The sequence below is a fragment of the Pelodiscus sinensis genome, chromosome 22, assembly GCF_052426305.1.
Source record: "Pelodiscus sinensis isolate ZL-2025 chromosome 22, ASM5242630v1, whole genome shotgun sequence".
Taxonomy (NCBI): Eukaryota; Metazoa; Chordata; order Testudines; family Trionychidae; genus Pelodiscus; species Pelodiscus sinensis.
The window spans coordinates 25,049,366-25,065,952 of NC_143073.1; the positions used below are offsets into that span (position 1 = coordinate 25,049,366).

Consider the following 16,587-nt stretch of genomic DNA (forward strand, 5'->3'; position numbering starts at 1 on the left):
TGGGGACTCAGACCTAGGGGCTACCAGCAGGGAACACCGGGATAAGCCATGGGCCAGGGGACCTGCTGTAGCCAAGAAGAGACCAGGAAGGAGGGATAAATAGGCCATGTGGCTGACTCCATCTTGGTACTCAGTCAGCACTTCATCCCAGAGGCAGCAGTGCAGGGATCAAAAAGCCAGGAAGACCTGTGGACCCATCCTGATCCTAGGATGCGCAACAAGGACTCTTAAGCCAGCAGCTGTAACATCTCTGCTAGAGCCTGCATCGAGAACTGGGAGATTCGGTGCATGTAACGTACTGTACTTTAACAACCTTACTCTCATGCTTTTCTTTAATGTAATAATAACCCTTTAGATCGTAGATACTGAAGGATTAGCTCAGCGTGATTTGTGGGTAAGATCCGGAGAGTAAATTGGCCGGGATCTGTGGCTGGTTTCTTGGAACCGGACAGAACTTATTCGGGGTAGGTGGGATTGGGTTCTAAGACCCCCCCTCCCCCACCTGTGTATGAGGCCCGGGGCCATCAGAGGCACGGGTATTGCTGGGGTGTTGGAGGGGTTTTGCTCGTGAGGCTTCAGGCAGGCAGCTGAAGTGCTCTGTGGGACAGGTTGTGGCCTACTTGGGAAGGTCTCCAGTCTGGGGGCTAGAGAGAGCCCCGGATTCGAGCAATTCGCCCTGAGCAGACTCCCTCAGCTGTGCCCAGACCGGGCCCGGTCAGTAACCCCCACTCAGCTGAGACCTTGCACCCTCTGCCTGCTCCTGCCCCCTCCCCCTGCCAGACACCTGCCCCCAGAGGGGGGGCTGGTGAGCACAGCGAGCAGTGGGCGCAGGCCCCTAGTGATAAGCCAAGGGGGGAGCCGCGGCCCTGGCCTGGACAATGAACGAAACAGAAACAAGGGACCAGGCTGCGAGGGGATGAAGCAGGAACTGACCCAGGGCCTGTGGGTAACAAGAGGGGTCAGCAGGGGAGTGAGGGGTGAGAGCTGCAGCTGCAGCGCGTGGCTGGTTCATGGCCTGCCCAGGGATTGGTCACAGACATTAGCCGACCAATCAGAGGGGGTGGTAGGATGCACTGACCAATGGCGTGACGCGTGTGTATTTCGGCTGGTTCCTGGCTATGTGCTGGGTGTGCGGTTCCCCCTCCCCCCCCCCCGCACTAGACCCTTCACCAGCTCCAGTGTATCCGAGGGGAGCCAGGAGGGGACCTCGCTGACCAGTCTGGAGCTGAACTCTGAGTTCTCAGGGTCCAGAGACTGGACAACACTCCCCGTTTCTGCAGCCAGCCCGAGGGGCCCCTGGCGGAGCTGGCTGGGTCTGAGCCAGGCCTCACCCCCGCTCTCAGCCCGTCACAGGTCAGCCCCCCCGGCCTCTCACATACGGATCCACACGAGCAGCCCGGCTGGCAGGGCCCCCCTGCCTGGCAGGAAGGCAGCTCCTGTCTCTGCCCGGCTGGGGCTCAGTGACCAGCCCGTGTCTGGTACCAACAGGGCCCAAGCAACCGGCCCCGCCCTGCTGATTCTCCATGGGGGGCCCAGACGCGGCAGTGAGGGGCGCCGGGTGACACTGATTAGAGAGACGGGAAGGGAGGGGCATTCCTCCCCCCATTCACCACTCGCCTCCCAAAGGCATCTCCCCACAGGCCTCAGGAACCAACAGGGGCAGGGGCTGGATAAACACACAATTCCCCCGCCCCCGACCCGCCTCCCAGTGCATGTGGGACAGGCCCTCATCCGACCTGCCTGGCTCCATTCGGCCGGCAGAATGGGAAACCGAGGCCCAGCCCCACCCCTCAGAGACCCAGCCCTGGCGCAGGCAGCACTGAGCTGGGGGGGGGGGATTAAATAAAGGAGAAGGCTCCAGAGCAGCTGCAGCATTTGAAGTGCAGCCCTGCGCTGAGAAGGCAGATCTCCCTGGTGGGGGGTTAATGCAGCGTATCGACTCCCTGCTTTACCACACTGGCCACTGTGTGTTCCTGGTGCTCCCTGGGGGAAACGCTCCCTACATCACCCCGCCAGCCCCACAGGGACTCACCAATTCCTTCTGCTTCTCCTCCTGCTCCTTCCGCATCTGCTCCATCTCCTCTTTCAGCAGCTCGGCTTTCTCTGAGAAGCCCTGCTCCAGCAGCTTCTGCTGTTCCTTCAGTTTGCTCTGCAGAGCTGCCTCCATCTCCTGCTTCTGCTTTTCAGCCTCCTCCTCCATCTTGGCTTCCATCTGGCTAACGTTCTCCTGGTGGCTGCGTTCTAGGTCGCTCATCTGCTGCTCCACCTGCTGCCTCCTCTCCTCCTCTGCCTTGCGCTGCTGCTCCAGCTGCTCCAACCTCGCCTGGTCAGCTGTGGAAATGGGAAATGCAAAGAACGTGGCATCAGCCCCCTGCTGTGCAGTCTGCATGGGGCAGAGAGCGCCCAGCCCGGCAGACAGGGGCTGGGGCTGATTCTAACCTGGCAGCTCCCTCTCCACAGGAGGGGCCGGTCAGTTTCCATGGCGATACAATGGCCACCCCTGCTCCACAGGTCGGGCTGCAGGTGGGTTCCCACAGACCGGACTGGGCCCTACTTTGGGCCCCAGAGATGCCGGGTCAGGCTGAGGGGTCACGTTACACTTGGCCAAGCACCGACTTGTCCTGCCAGCGGGAAGTGACCCGGCCAGGGCAGGAGAGCTGGGACCTTCCTGCCAGTCACGCCGCCAGCCCTGACACCCCGCGTGTGTGATGGCGCGTTGGGGTTCCCCCGCCTTCTGCACCCCCAAAATGGCACGAACAGACTCCCCCAGCCAGTAGAATAGAGGGAGTTTATTGCTTCTCCAGGACACAGCACAGCACAGATGTCATCTGGTTACAGGGCAGGCCTAGGATGCCTCAGCCCCCTTGAGATGGGTGTGGCTGGGCCCCTAAATCCCAGCGCCCTCCCTAGCTCCTTCTCCCCTGCTTTCCAGACCAAAACTAACTAACCCTCTTCCAGCCTTGCCCCCAGCCAAGGGCGGCATTCCACCTTCCTTTGTTTCTCTCCCTGGGGGGTGGCTGGTTAGACAGGTTTGGAGCCCCCTTTGCATAATGACTCACCCCCTGCCCTGCTGGGTTGTGCTACAGACAGCAGAGGTCACCTCCTGCCCCGCATGCGCCTTTTTCCAAAAGAGCTCTTTCCCAGAAAGGCTTCTTCCCCGTACAATCAGGTTTACCAATATCGGAAAAACCCCTCTGTTCTTTCGATTGTCTTTTGAAAGGACGCAATAGCAGTGTGGATGTAAGAGAAGGTTTTTTCGGAAAAAACCCACTGAGATTGCAGCTTGGTTTATTTTTCTATTTTTCAAGCTCTCTTGTGGTAACTAAGTTTGGGTTCCCCTCCAGAGGAAGTTCCCAAGTGCATCTTTCTGAGTTCAAAAAGAAAGGGTTTTTTAACTTGGTGGGGGCAGCCACCTCCCAGGCCAGGCAATCTGTGACTCGGGAGTTTTTAAGCAGGAGCCGATAGAGACAAAGGCTATGTCTAGACTGGCATGATTTTCCGGAAAAAAGTGACAGCCTCAGGTTTCACACTTTTGGGGGCCCCACGGTGGTCACCTCCACCATCCTATGCATGGGTCCCAGGGCATCCGGGGGGATTGCCTTGGGCAGTGGGGGCCTGGTGGCAGGGAGGCAGCAGCTCTCACCCCCTGCTGCACTGACCGCGATGGCAGGAGCTGGAGCAGCCCCACAACCCGCTCCCCTCTGCTCTGCTTCACCCCCCTCGCTCAGCCCACAGCGCCCCACCCCTCCGCGGCAGCAGGGAGCCACGGAGCTCCCCTTCCCACCGCGCAGAGAAGTGAGGGGCAGTGGCTGGGAGAGGGCGGTGGGAGGAGCAGAGCAGGCTGCTGGGCCACTCTTGCTCCTGCCGCCAAGGGCAGTGTGGGAGGGGGCAACCCCTGCTGCCTCCCCACGCCAGGGCCCATAACCCCCCGCTCATGTTGCATGAAGGAGGGAGATTTGTCAGGGGGGTGGGACTTGAGGGAAGTGGTGGAGCGGGGTGGGGTGGGGGTCCAGCGGGGGGGGGGGGCTCTGACACCAGGATTGTCCCAGGCTCTAGCGGTTGCCCCAGACCCTGCACCTCCCAGGCATGGGCCTGGTCACATCCCTCTGGCTCCTAGGCTGGCGGTGGCCTGGTATCTGCACAGCATCCTGCCTGTGGCACCACCCCCGCAGATCCCATTTGCCCAAGTTCCTGACCAATAGGAGCTTCAGTGTTTGCAAATGAAGCCTGGGATTTAAATATCCCGGGCTTCATTTGCATGTTCCCGGGCGGGCACCATTTTTAAATCCCCTTAGTTCGAACTAGCTGCCCGCGGCTACACACGCAATGAGGTATAACAGTTAATCTGAACTAAGGACTTAGTCCGGATTAACTTTAAACTGCCACGTGTAGCCGCGGGCAGTTCGTTTGAACTAAGGGGAATTAAAAATGGCAGCCAGACAGGAACATGCAAATAAAGCCCGGGATATTTAAATCCCAGGCTTCATTTGCAATCCCAGTTTCCTGATTTGCCTACCTAGCTCGAATTAATGAGCTAGTGTAGACATACCCCAGCAGAGCAACCGGGCAGCCCCTGTAGCTCCCAAAGCACAACCCAGAAATGGGAGATTTCCAGTGGCCGTGGTGTTCGCTGTAGGGACACCCTGAGCCCAGGATGGCCGTGGATTCCCAGCCATAGCTCTGCTGTATAGGGATGGAGGGTTGTTGTCTTTGTTGTTGAAATGATTGAAAATCAGGAAGAAACCTGCTTAAAACCCTTCCCCAGAGACTCACCTGCCTGGTTCTTTTCCGCCTCTGACAGCTTTTTGTCGGCCCCAAGAATGCAGGCTGCTTCTGCCTTCTTGCTGTCCACGAACTGCTGCAGCACCTGCTCCGCCTGGGGACGAGGGGGCAGGTCAGTCCCTGCACTCAAGGCTGCGCTGGGCGCGAGGGGCACAAGGTGCTGATCTCTGGGCGGGGGCACCAGCAGGGGTAGAATTGCCCGACAAGAACTCAGCCACTCGGCAGAGCAAATCGCCCCGAGACGCGGCCGGGAGCTGGAAATCCGTGAAGGGAGGCTGCTGAGTGACCCACAGAAAACCCCCCAGAGCCTGCCAATGCAGAGGGGTGTGAGCAGGGGCTGAGGGCAGAAGGTTTGGGTGCATGGGAGGTGCTGGAAAGGGACTGAGGGCGTGGAGGGCTCAGGGTGGGGGGCTGAGGCTGTAGGAGGTGCAGGACTAAGGGTTGAGGTGTGTGGGGAGCAGCTCAGGGCTCACGGTTGATAAGTGGGGGGCAGAGGGGTCAGGGTTTGGGCTGTGAGGAGCGGCTGAGGGGGAGGGTTTGGGTGAGTGTGAATGGGGGAAGGAGTCAGGGCAGGTGCTGGGGGGGGGGGGGGTTGCTGGAGTCAGGGCTGTGTGGGGGGGAATGTCTCAGGGCAGCAGGCTGGAGTATGTGGGGGTGCAGGAGTCGGGGCAGGGACTGGGGGTGGGGGCTCAGGGAGGGGCGGAGGGTGTGGGGGTGCAGGAGTGAGGAGCGTTGGGCAGTGCGGGGGGGAGCTGAGGGCAGGGGCTGGGCTGTGGAGACCGTGTGGGGCCAGCGGTGCCATTCAGAGAGGGAGGGAAGCAGGGAGGGAGGGAGGCTGAAGGCCCCTTCCCCGGGATTCACACCAGGACGCTGCTGCTCCCCTTCCTGTCACTGTCGGGGGGCGAGAGGGAAGGACCCGGCCTGGGTCTCTCACTGCCCTGCCCTCCCCAGCCAGGCGCAGGCTCTGTGCTGTCCTCTCACCCCCTGGCACCCACAGGAAGGGGCAGAGCAAGCAAAGCCCTGGCAGGGATCCTGGGGGAGAGGAGTCAGCCCCTGCCCTCCCTAAACGGTGCCCTGGGGGTGGGTTCTTGGGGCTGGGGCAATCCCAGACTGGTCAGGGGCTCCCCTCCAGCCAGCCCCTTTCACCCGCCTGCTGCTTAGCCTGGCAGTCTGCAGGGGAGCCCTGGAGCCCAGCTGGGAGCCAGCCCCCCCCCCCCTGCAGCTCAGCGCCCCAGCACCGGACGGCCCCTTCCTTCCCGTTTGTCTGCGCTGAGCTGGGCTAACTGGCCTGTAATGGCCAGGATCCCCCAGGGGCCTTTTCTCCATCGGCATCGCCTGCTCCCCACATGCTCCCCGCTGTGGGTGGGACAGAGCCTGGGCTAAGGGACCTTCCCCCTCAGTAGCCGTAGAGCTTTGTAGCTGCTCCCTTGAGAACTCTGCTCCCCTCCCCAGGGCCAGGAATGGCCGAGCCCAGCGGCACCAGGGCTGTGAATTCCCGGGCCCAGAGGTGCTGGGGCTGCCTCTGGGGCAGTGAGACCTGAGGGCCAGAGTCAGCGCAGCAGCCCTTCCCCACGCGGCGCTCCAGCACGGGGCTGGTGGCTCAGGACGGGGGTACCGGGGCCCTGGCCATGGCAGAGCAGGGCAGGGATCCCACTGAGCCCTGCTGAGTCCCCCAGCGGGGAGGTACCACTCCCTCCCCTCCCTGGGCCGCTTCCTCGCGTGGCCAGTGGTGCCCTGGCCCAAGACGTCTCAGGATCACAATGTTCCTCGGTGCAGACTGCTCCTGGTGCTTTGTGAGCTCTGGGAGGTTCGTCTGAGCCCCGGGCCCGCAGCTCCTGCAGGGAGGGGCTGGGGCTGGCTCTCCGCATGCGCCCTTCCTCTCCAGCATCGTCCTGCCCCATGGATTCAATGCTTCCTTTTATAGGGGCCGGCCTTTGAGCATGCTCAGTACAGGCCGGGACTTCCTTCACTCACAGTGTGGTGTTAACCCCTTCCAGTGCAGTGTGGGGCCTGGGTCACAGTCCCCCAGTGTGAATATTCGCGACCCAAGCAGAATGTGACTCAGCGCTCCCAGGCTGGCTTGCAGGGCTACTGCATGTGTCACGCCGACCAGTAAAAGTGGTTCAAAGGGGACACTGTGTACAGGGCTGGCCTGAGGCTCTCTGGGGCCCTACACAGCACTACTGAACTGGTGCCTGTGCCCATTGGCAGCTGGCGAGATGGGATTTTATAACCTGCAGCATCGCACCAATGAAATAGGGGCTGCTAACAGCTCTGGCGGCTTTGTCACTGGTACGTTGACTAGATCCCCTCCGCAGGAAGCAGAGACACAGAACTGGGATGGGAAGAGGCCGGTAGGAGGACTGTAAGACCCAGCGGTGCCCCAAATTTAGAGTCACAGAATCCCAGGGTTGGCAGAGACCTCAGGAGGCATCGAGTCCAGCCCCCTGCCCAAAGCAGAACCAACCCAACTCAATCATCCCAGCCTGGGCTTTGTCAAACCAAGATTTAGACACCTCTATGGATGGAGATTTCACCACCTCCCTAGGGAACCCAGCCCAGTGCTCCCTCACGTGCTTAAGGAAATAGGTTTTCCTAATATCCAACTTAGACCACCCCAGCTGCAACTTGACCATTGCTCTTCGTTCTGCCATCTGCTGCCACTGAGAACAGCCTCTCTCCAGCCTCTTTGGAGCCCCCCTTCAGGGAGTTGCAGGCTGCTCTCAGATCCCCCCTCACCCTTCTCCTCTGCAGGGGAAACAAGCTGTAATCTCTCATCCTCATAGGTCACATGCTCCAGTCCAAATCCTTTCTATAGTGGGGGGGGGGGGGGAGCAGAACTGGACACAACACTCCAGATGTGGCCTCCCCAGTGCCAAATAAAGGGGAATATTCACTTCTCTGGATCTGCTGGCAAGTCTCCTTCTAATACACCCTAATATGCTATTAGCCTTCTTGGCTACAAGGGTGCCCTGTTGACTCACATCCAGCTTCATATACACTGTAACCCCCAGGGCCTTTTCTGCAGAGCTCCTACTTAGCCAGTCAGTCCCCAGCCTGTAACAATGTTTGGGATTCTTCCATCCCCAGGGCAGGACTCTGCATTTGTCCTTGTTGAACCTCATCAGATTTCTTGTGGCCCAATCCTCCAATTTGTTTAGGTCACTCTGGACCCTCTCCCTGCCCTCCAGCATATCAAGCTCTCCCGCTAGCTTAGTGTCATCCACAAACTTGCTGAGGGTGCAATCCGTCCCCTCGTCCAGGTCATTAATAAAGATGTTGAACAAAACTGGACCTAGAAGTGATCCATGGGGCACTCTGCTTGAAACCGACCACAGATGAGACATCTAGCCATTGATTGTTACCAGCCAAACCCGACAATCTATCCACCAGTTTTCTATCCACCTTGTAGTCCACGTATCCAATCCAGACTTCCTTCGCTTGCTGGCAAGACTATTGTGGGAGACCGTAGGAAAAGCTTTGCCGAAATCAAGGTAGATCACGTCCGCGACCTTCCCCATATCCACAAATCCAGTTACCCCATCATAGAAGGCAACCAGATTGGTGAGGCAGGACTTGCCCTTGGTGAATCCATGTTGACTGTTCCTGATCACTTCCCCCTCTTCCAAGTGCTTGAAAATGGATCCCTTGAGGATCCCTTCCGTGATTTTGAAGGGAACTGAGGTGAGGCAGACTTGGCTGTAGTTCCCTGGATTGTCCTTCTACCCTTCTTTAAAGATGGACACTGCATTTGCCTTGTTCCAGTCCTGTGGTGACACTTTTGTCACATGTTGAAGGCTCAGACAGCAACACCTATTAGTATTTCTCAGGGTTTCCCTGGTGACTTCCTGCTCTGTGGAGTTGGCAGCAGCCCGGTATCTCAGATGCTGAGTGTTCACAGCTGGGCCTGATGCTCTTTCCCAGGCCCACAGATTGTGGGCAGATAAGGACGCCGCAGCGCGTACGCTGCCCCCGACTAGCTCCGCAGCCCTGCCCAGCACTCACCATGACTCCTTTGTTGGGCGTCTTCTGGAAACTCTCCACCACCTGTTTCTGATCAGTCATGTACAGCTGGTACCCGCCGGGCTTCATGTAAACCCCCTCGCTGAGCTTCGAATCCACGTCGGCTGAGAGCTGGGAAAGCAGGGCCCAGCAGGTCTCCTGGGACTCAGTTTGGTTCCTGCTCTGCACAGCGCTGTAATGTTCTTTTATCGCCTCCTGGGGAGTGACAGGGAGAGAGCGGTGAGGGGGGGAGGCTGCATTTCTGCACTGCCCAGGGTTCTAGTGCCTGTGTGGTCAGGAGACGTCCCTCCCTCGGCAGTGGAAGCCCAAGGCCCAGAGTCTGACCTGGGGCCAGGCAGCGAATCATAGAATCATTGAACCATAGAGCTGGAAGAGACCTCAGGAGGTCATCAAGTCCAGCCCCCTGCTCTAGGCAGGACCAACCCAACTAAATCAACCCGGCCAGGACTTGGTCAAGCCGAGATTTAAACACCTCTAGGGATGGAGACTCCACTACTTCCCTAGGGAACCCATTCCAGTGCTTCACCACCCTCCTAGGGAAATAGTTTTTCCAAATATCCAACCTGGACCTCTTCCACCACAACGTGAGACCATTGCTCCTTGTTCTGCCACCTGGCACTACTGAGAACAGCCTCTCTCCAGCCTCTTTGGAACCCCCCTTCAGGAAGTTGAAGGCTGCTCTCAAATCCCCCCTCACTCTTCGCTTCTGCAGACTAAACAGACCCAACTCCCTCAGCCTCTCCTCATAAGTCATATGCTCCAGCCCCCTAATCATTTTGGTTACCCTCCGCTGGACCCTCTTCAATGGGTCCGCATCCTTTTTGTAGTGGGGGGCCCAGAACTGGACACAATACTCCAGGGCTACGTCTACACTGGCATGATTTTCCAAAAATGCTTTTAACGGAAAAGTTTTCCATTAAAAGCATTTCTGCAAAAGCACTTTTTGGGGAAAAGCGTCCGTGGCCAATCTAGATGCGGTTTTCCACAAAAAATCCCCAATTGCCATTTTCGCGACTGGGGCTTTTTTGTGGAAAACACTACTGTGCTGTTTACACTGGCCCTTTTGCACAAAAGTCTTTCAGAAAAAGACTTTTGCCCAAACAGGAGCAGCATAGTATTTCTGGAAAAGCACTGACGATCTTACATGAGATCGTCAGTGCTTTTCCGGAAATTCAAGCGGCCAGTGTAGACAGCTGGCAAGATTTTGCGGAAAAACTTGCCAGTCTAGACACAGCCCAAAGGTGGCCTCCCAGAGCCGAATAAAGGGGAATAATGACATCTCTGGATCTGCTGGCAATACTCCTCTTAATGCAACCTAATATGCCATTAGCCTTCTTGGCTACAAGGGCACACTGTTGACTCATATCCAGCTTCTCATCCACTGTGACCCCCAGGTCTTTTTCTGCAGAACTGCTACTTAACTGGTTGGTCCCCAGCTTGTAACTATGCTTGGGATTCTTCCGTCCCAAGTGGAGGACTCTACACTTGTCCTTGTTGAACCTCATCAGATTTCTAGTGGCCCAATCCTCCAATTTGTCGAAGTCACTCTGGACCCTATCTCTGCCCTCAAGCATATCTACCTCTCCCCCTAGCTTAGTGTCATCCACAAACTTGCTGAGGGTGAAATCCCTCCCCTCATCCAGGTCATTAATAAAGATATTGAACAAAACCGGCCCTAGAACCGAACTTTGGGGCACTCCACTAGATGCCATCCTGACATCGAGCTGTTGATCACTACCCGCTGGGCCCGGCCTTCTGGCCAGCTTTCTATCCATCTTACTGTCCATTTATCCAATCCACATTCCCTTAACTTGTTGGCAAGAATATTGTGGGAGACCGTATCAAAAGCCTTGCTAAAGTCAAGGTATATCACATACACTGACTTTCCCACATCCACAGAGCCAGTTACCTCATCATAGAAGCTAATCAGATTGGTCAGGCATGACTTACCCTTGGTGAATCCATGCTGACTATTCCTGATCACTTCCCTCTCTTCCAAGGGGGTAAATAAATCACTTTTACAAAAAGAGGCTTCCTGAAAACGTGTCACTTCAGCCAAAAACCTTCTTTTTGATTGTCAGTGGGAATTCGGAGCCAAGCTACTGAAGCATTTTTGAAAACCTCACTGAGCCCTGATCTGCTGTCTGGGCACCCAGCTCTTTGAAAATTGAGGCCCTTTGTCACTTGGTGCGACCCAGGCAGAGTCACAATAAGAGGGGACTGTCCCTATGGTGCTTGGAGCCCTGAGAACCTGGCTCGGTGCATTAAGCAGCTGCAGGGCCACGCCACCGCACGGCTGAGAGGGGACCTCAGTTCCTAGCCGCAAAGGCTGCCCCTTTGCTCTGTGTGTACACAGCACTTAGCCCAGCGGGCTCCAGGTCAGTGAGTGGGCTACCCAGATATTCTGTAATAGACCCAGGAAAGGAGCAGAGTAATAGCCAGGGGCAGGTCCAAGGCAGGGGGACGTGCAGGGTCCATAAACTTACCGCCAGCTGCTCCTGGTACTTCTGATCCTCATCCTTGAAGGACTGCTGCATGAACAGCTGCAGGGCTGCCCTCTCGCACGCCCCATGCGTCTCAGACAGCGCGGCCACCTCCGCCGGGAACGTGACCTGTTCCTCCATCTGGGCATCATAAAGAGCCAGCCCCTCCCTGACCGCAGCCTCGTTCTGCTTGGCGGCAATGGTGGTCACTGAATCCTCCAGGCAGGGCACCTTCCCGCTCAGGATGGTCTCCACGTAGCTCTGGGCTAAGAGGCCAAACACTGGGGGAGAGCAGGGGAGGGGTGTTAGGAGAATTCCCAGAGACTCCCGTGAGGGCCTGGCCCCAGCTCTGCACTGGCCCTGGGCCCTTCCCTGCCTGGCTGAGTAGCCCCCACCGACACATCACTGGGGGGCCGATGCCAGTGGCAGCTCCTGTCCCTCTGACGTCCAAGCCCCAGAAGTGAGCCTGGTCCCTCAGAGTCAGCCCTGTCCCTGCGCCCTGCCCTCTGGAGCTCACAGCCCGTGGGACACCCGACAGACAAGGAGCCGGTGAGGCCGGAGGGAGGGAGGAGATGGGACGGGGCTGAAGCGCGGGGGAAGGGAGCAGAACGCAGTGAGGGGGAGGAGGAGGGAGGCCCTGGGCACACGGGCTGCAGGAATCCGGTCCAGGCCCAGGGGCACCATGGGAGAGACTGATGCCGAGAGGGGCTGCAATATGAGGCCTGGCCTGGGCTGGCCCCAGGGGGTGCAGGAGGAGATGAAGGATGAGAGAGAAAGGCGGGGGGGGGGAGGAATGTGGGTGCTGCAAGGAGCATTAGCGCTATTGCTAAGGGGCTGCTCTCGGGTCCTTCTCACTCTTCTCCCAAGTCCGAACGTGCCCAACGCTTTAACCTCCCAACAGGCCAGACTCCCTCACCCTTTGGTCGGGTTTTGATCCCCAATCGACTGACTCTAATTTGTGTCCATCCAAGCCACCAAAGGCTCTGTCCTCGGAGGTGCTGAGCGGCCTGGCCCGGAGCCAGCACTTAAGCAAGGTGATTAATATTAACGACGTGAGAGATCCCCCGTTCTGTGCACGGGGATTGCGACAGCACGTTCCTGGACAGCCGCACGCACACGACGGCACTTGCTAAGCGATTGTTTTCCCGTCTCCTGCACCCCCGTAATGGCATGGACAGACTCCCCCAGCCAGTAGAATAGAGGGTGTTTATTGCTTCTCCAGGATACAGCACAGCACAGATGTCATCTGGTTCCAGGGCAGGCCTAGGATGCCTCAGCCCCCCTTGAGGTGGGGGAGCCTGGGCCCCTAAATCCCAGCCCATTGCCTAGGCTGCTTTCTCCATGATCCCAGCCAGAAACCAAACTCACTCACTTCCAGCCCTGCCCACAGCCAGGGCTCCACTCCCCTTCTTCCTATTGTTCCGCTCCCTGGGAGATATCTGGTCAGCCCCCCTTGCATAATGACTCATCCCCTGCCCTGCTGGGCCGTGCTGCAGCCAGCAGCCAGTGGAGGTCACTGACAACCCAAGCCTAGCAACCTGCAAGGTACCCCCCACTACGTCACAACTGTCACCTCCTGTGTTCCACCTCGCTCCCAGCCCCCACTCTTGATCAGCTCCCTATTGTAACGTGGCATGAAACTGAGCTGTGTGGTGCAGGGGCTGTGGGTCTGCGAAGCACCAGGTACAAAGGGCCCTGATCTCAGCTAGCACATGGACTACCCCTCGCTGTCACTGTATCCAAACCCCGGCTCAGCTCACGGCTCCGCACTGAGAAACTCCCCGAATGGTGAAAATTGTTCTGACCACTGCACCCCACTGCTCTGTCACTGCTCCACATTGCCCATCACCCGCACTGATCTGTCACTGCTCCTCTTGGCCCATCAGATGCACTGCTCTGACCACTGCACACCACTGCTCTGTCACTGCTCCACATTGCCCATTACCAGCACTGCTCTGACCACTGCATATCACTGCTCTGTCACTGCTCCACTGCTCCCAAATTCCCCATCACCCCCACTACTCTGACAACAGGGAGAAGGGCTGGGAGCCCCAGAGAGGAGGTTGTTAACTAACTCTCCTTAAGGGACGGGGCCTGTCTCCTTCCCGCAGTTTTGAAGAGCAGCCCGAGTCTGTACATGGCCTTTGGGGACTTTCCCATTTCTCTCTTCAGTCAGGGTCTGTCTACACTACAAAGTTAATTGGAAATAACAGCACTTATTTCAAATTAACGTTATTAGCCAATCTGCTATTTCGAAATAAATTTGAAATAGCAGAGCCCCTATTTCGAATTTGGTAAACATCATTCTACGAGGAGTAACACCAAATTCGAAATAGCTATTTTGAATGAAGTGCTGTGTAGACAATTAATTCGAAATAGGGGGCCTCCAGCCCGTCCCAGGGAGCCCTGGTGGCCACTCTGGGCACAACCAGGAAACCTTCCTCTCCTCTCCCCCAGCTCCGGAGCTATTAAAGGGGTAGACCCTGGCCACAGTGCCTGTGCCACCTCCAAGCCTGTCAGCCCAGAGCCAGCAGTGGCCACCGGGGCCCCTGACCCAGTGGTCCCAAAACATGAGCCAGCAAGCCACTGGCAGCCAGCCCTCCACCGCTCCCTGGGAGCCTGACAGGGGCTAGAGAAGGCAGGAGCCTTCCTGGTCCAGGGTGGAGATCATGGACCTTATTCAGGTTTGGAGGGGATGCCCCCAACATCCATGATGTCACTAGACAGAGGAATGCAGCCGTCTATGGCAGGATAGCTGCCAGTCTGGCCACCAAAGGCCACATGCGAACCCAGGAGCAGGTTTACATGAAAGTCAGGTTGGTCCAGCGAGATCCCCAACCCTGAGTCCTGATCTTCCCCCCTTCTTCTTCCCCTTGCTTACCCCTTCCAGCTCCCTCCTCCCAGGTTTCCCCTACCCTTCTCCCACCCTCTCTCTTCCCCTCTCCCACCGCCTTTTCCCAGTCTCCCCAAAGGTCTATCCCTCCCTCAGTTTTGTTCAATAAACCCAGTTTCTATTTTTGAACATACGTGTCTTTTATTTGACATCAGGAAGGGGGGCTAGGGAGGGGTAAGTGGAAGGATGTGAATGAGGAATGGGGCATGAGCCCCCGGTGGGGAGGACTGGGGAGGCGCTGAGGGCTCCTCGGGGTAGGCGCTATCCCTCAGGGCCTCCTGGATCCTGTCAGCCCCCTGATGAACCCCCGGATGGCAGCCTGCAACAAGTGCAGCCGGGCTGATGGCAACGACCCCACGAGATGCACCGGGGAAGCTCTGGCTCCATGTGCCCGGGTGCTGTGATGTGCTGAGTGCGGGCACTCAGGGCACTCCAAGACAGGACTGCTTTGCTGTCCCTCGTCGAGGTAAACAAGCAAGTGGGGAACCCTGAGAACTGTCTGTCTGGGGTGGGAGTTGGGTCTCTTTAAGCACAGAGCTCAGTTAGCTTCAGGCTGCAGCCCCACACACTAGGTCCTAACCTGATACCCTGCTGGCACTGCTTCCAGCCAGCCTTAACTTCTGTTCAGGGTCCACTCAGTGTGGACGTGCTATTTCGAAATAGTTTTTGTGTATAGATGCGTTATTTCAAATTAGCTTAATTCGAATTAACTATTTCCAATTAAGTTAATTCCAAATAGTGCTGTAGTGTAGATATACCCTCAGATAACACAGCTGCGCTGTTACTGCTGGGGGATCTGGCTTCCTGCAGCCCATGGAGCCACATCAATTGACCCTAGGGCTGCATCGCCGGGGGATCGGACCCACTGACTCCACCAGAGCTACACTGAGGTACCAGCTGCAGACTTGGCCTATGGCCAGACCTCCCCTCCCCCGTCTACACGGCAAGCCCTACAGTGGTACACCAAGCTACTGGATCCGGCCCACGGGCTGCCCAGTTCAGCCTGTGGGCTACCCTGCCTGGGCCCCCAGGCACATGGCACCCACCAGATTCAGAGTAGTCCCAGGCTGTTCAAAGCATCTGGCTGCTCTCTGTGCCCCTCTGCTCTAAGCGCTGTGGGGAGGGGCAGGATTGGAGGGCCGCTCCCCCCTCAAAATCCGGCCGATGGAGCTGAGAGGTGGCATTAGGGACTGGAAGGATCATTCTACCCTCACGTCAGTCCCTGGAGCCTGAGGACCTGCTCTCCCGGCCTTATCCTGGGGAGGGGGCAGCCCGGCTGCACAGACATTCCCCTGGTTTGCTAGTTCCCGCTCATGACTCACTTGGCCCGGTGACGGGGTGGCCTCCTTTCAGCATCTTCACCCTCGACTCCTGGAGAACGTACTGGCAGAATCTGTGGCTCTGCTCCAGGAACTCAGGCTGCAGGGCGCTGTCAGGGAGCGACTCCAGCTGCTTCATTTCCTTGTCGCCGGCTGGCCGGAGAAACACAAAGCACTTGCGCGCGGGGAAGTATTCGCGGATGCACTGGCGTGGGGTGTTGTAATTCCACACCTCCTTGGTCCGGCCTGCACCGAGAGGGAAAGGGAGCAGCCAGCAATGCAGAGAGAGAGAGAGAAGTGAATTCAAACAGTCTAGAACAGGATGGTTTTATCTCCCAGCAGAGCATCCGTCCACCCATCCTGGCTGCTGGCTTGTTGTCACTCAAAGGCAGATCCCTGCCGATTCTGGCTTTACCCCAAACTCAGCCCCTTCAGTTCCTGCCTGCCTTCCCGTCTAAACACTTGGGGTATGTCTACTCTACCACCTTAGTTCGAACTAGGGTGCTTAATGTAGGCAACCGGAGTTGCAAATGAAGCCCGGGATTTGAATTTCCCGGGCTTCATTTGCATGACCCGGGCGCTGCCATTTTTAAATGCCAGCTAGTTCGGACTCCGTGCCCATGGCTACACGCGGCATGGACTAGGTAGTTCGGATTAGGCTTCCTATTCCGAACTACCTGTACTCCGGTTGCCTACATTAACCACCCTAGTTCGAACTAGGGAGCTAGTGTAGACATACCCTTGGAGAGCAAGAATCAGATGATGAGATTGACAAACTAGGATAAGATAATTAGGCAGGTGACATGCCCATAAGGCCCGAGTGCCTAGTGGTCAGCCCAACCCGCCACCTGAAGAGTCCCCATAAAGATTTTGAAACATAAGAACACAAGAACAGCCATACTGGGTCAGACCAAATGTCCATGCAGCCCAGTATCCTGTCTGCCGACAGCAGCCAGCACCAGGTGTCCCAGAGGGAGTGAATCGAACAGGTAATGATCAAGTGATCTCTCTCCTGCCATCCATCTCCACCCTCTGACAAACAGAGGCTGGAGACACCATTCCTACCCATCCTGGCAAATAGCCGTTT

The 16,587-nt window shown here is 57.4% G+C and overlaps 2 protein-coding genes across 2 annotated transcripts in view; both read right to left on the reverse strand.

The window, feature by feature from the left end:
- Nucleotides 1-16,587, reverse strand: part of LOC149521872 (uncharacterized) — a 465,443-nt gene that overhangs the window by 419,549 nt on the left and 29,307 nt on the right. The window lies entirely within an intron of this gene.
- LOC149521878 (guanylate-binding protein 1-like) overlaps nucleotides 1-16,587 on the reverse strand; it is a 37,389-nt gene that overhangs the window by 10,903 nt on the left and 9,899 nt on the right. The window contains exons 5-9 of the mRNA XM_089772703.1: nucleotides 15,504-15,746; nucleotides 11,292-11,569; nucleotides 8,788-9,000; nucleotides 4,774-4,876; nucleotides 2,033-2,331 (exon numbers count right to left, since the gene is read on the reverse strand). Of these exons, the coding sequence (XP_089628829.1) occupies nucleotides 2,033-2,331; nucleotides 4,774-4,876; nucleotides 8,788-9,000; nucleotides 11,292-11,569; nucleotides 15,504-15,746 (1,136 nt within the window). The remainder of the gene's footprint in view (nucleotides 1-2,032; nucleotides 2,332-4,773; nucleotides 4,877-8,787; nucleotides 9,001-11,291; nucleotides 11,570-15,503; nucleotides 15,747-16,587) is intronic.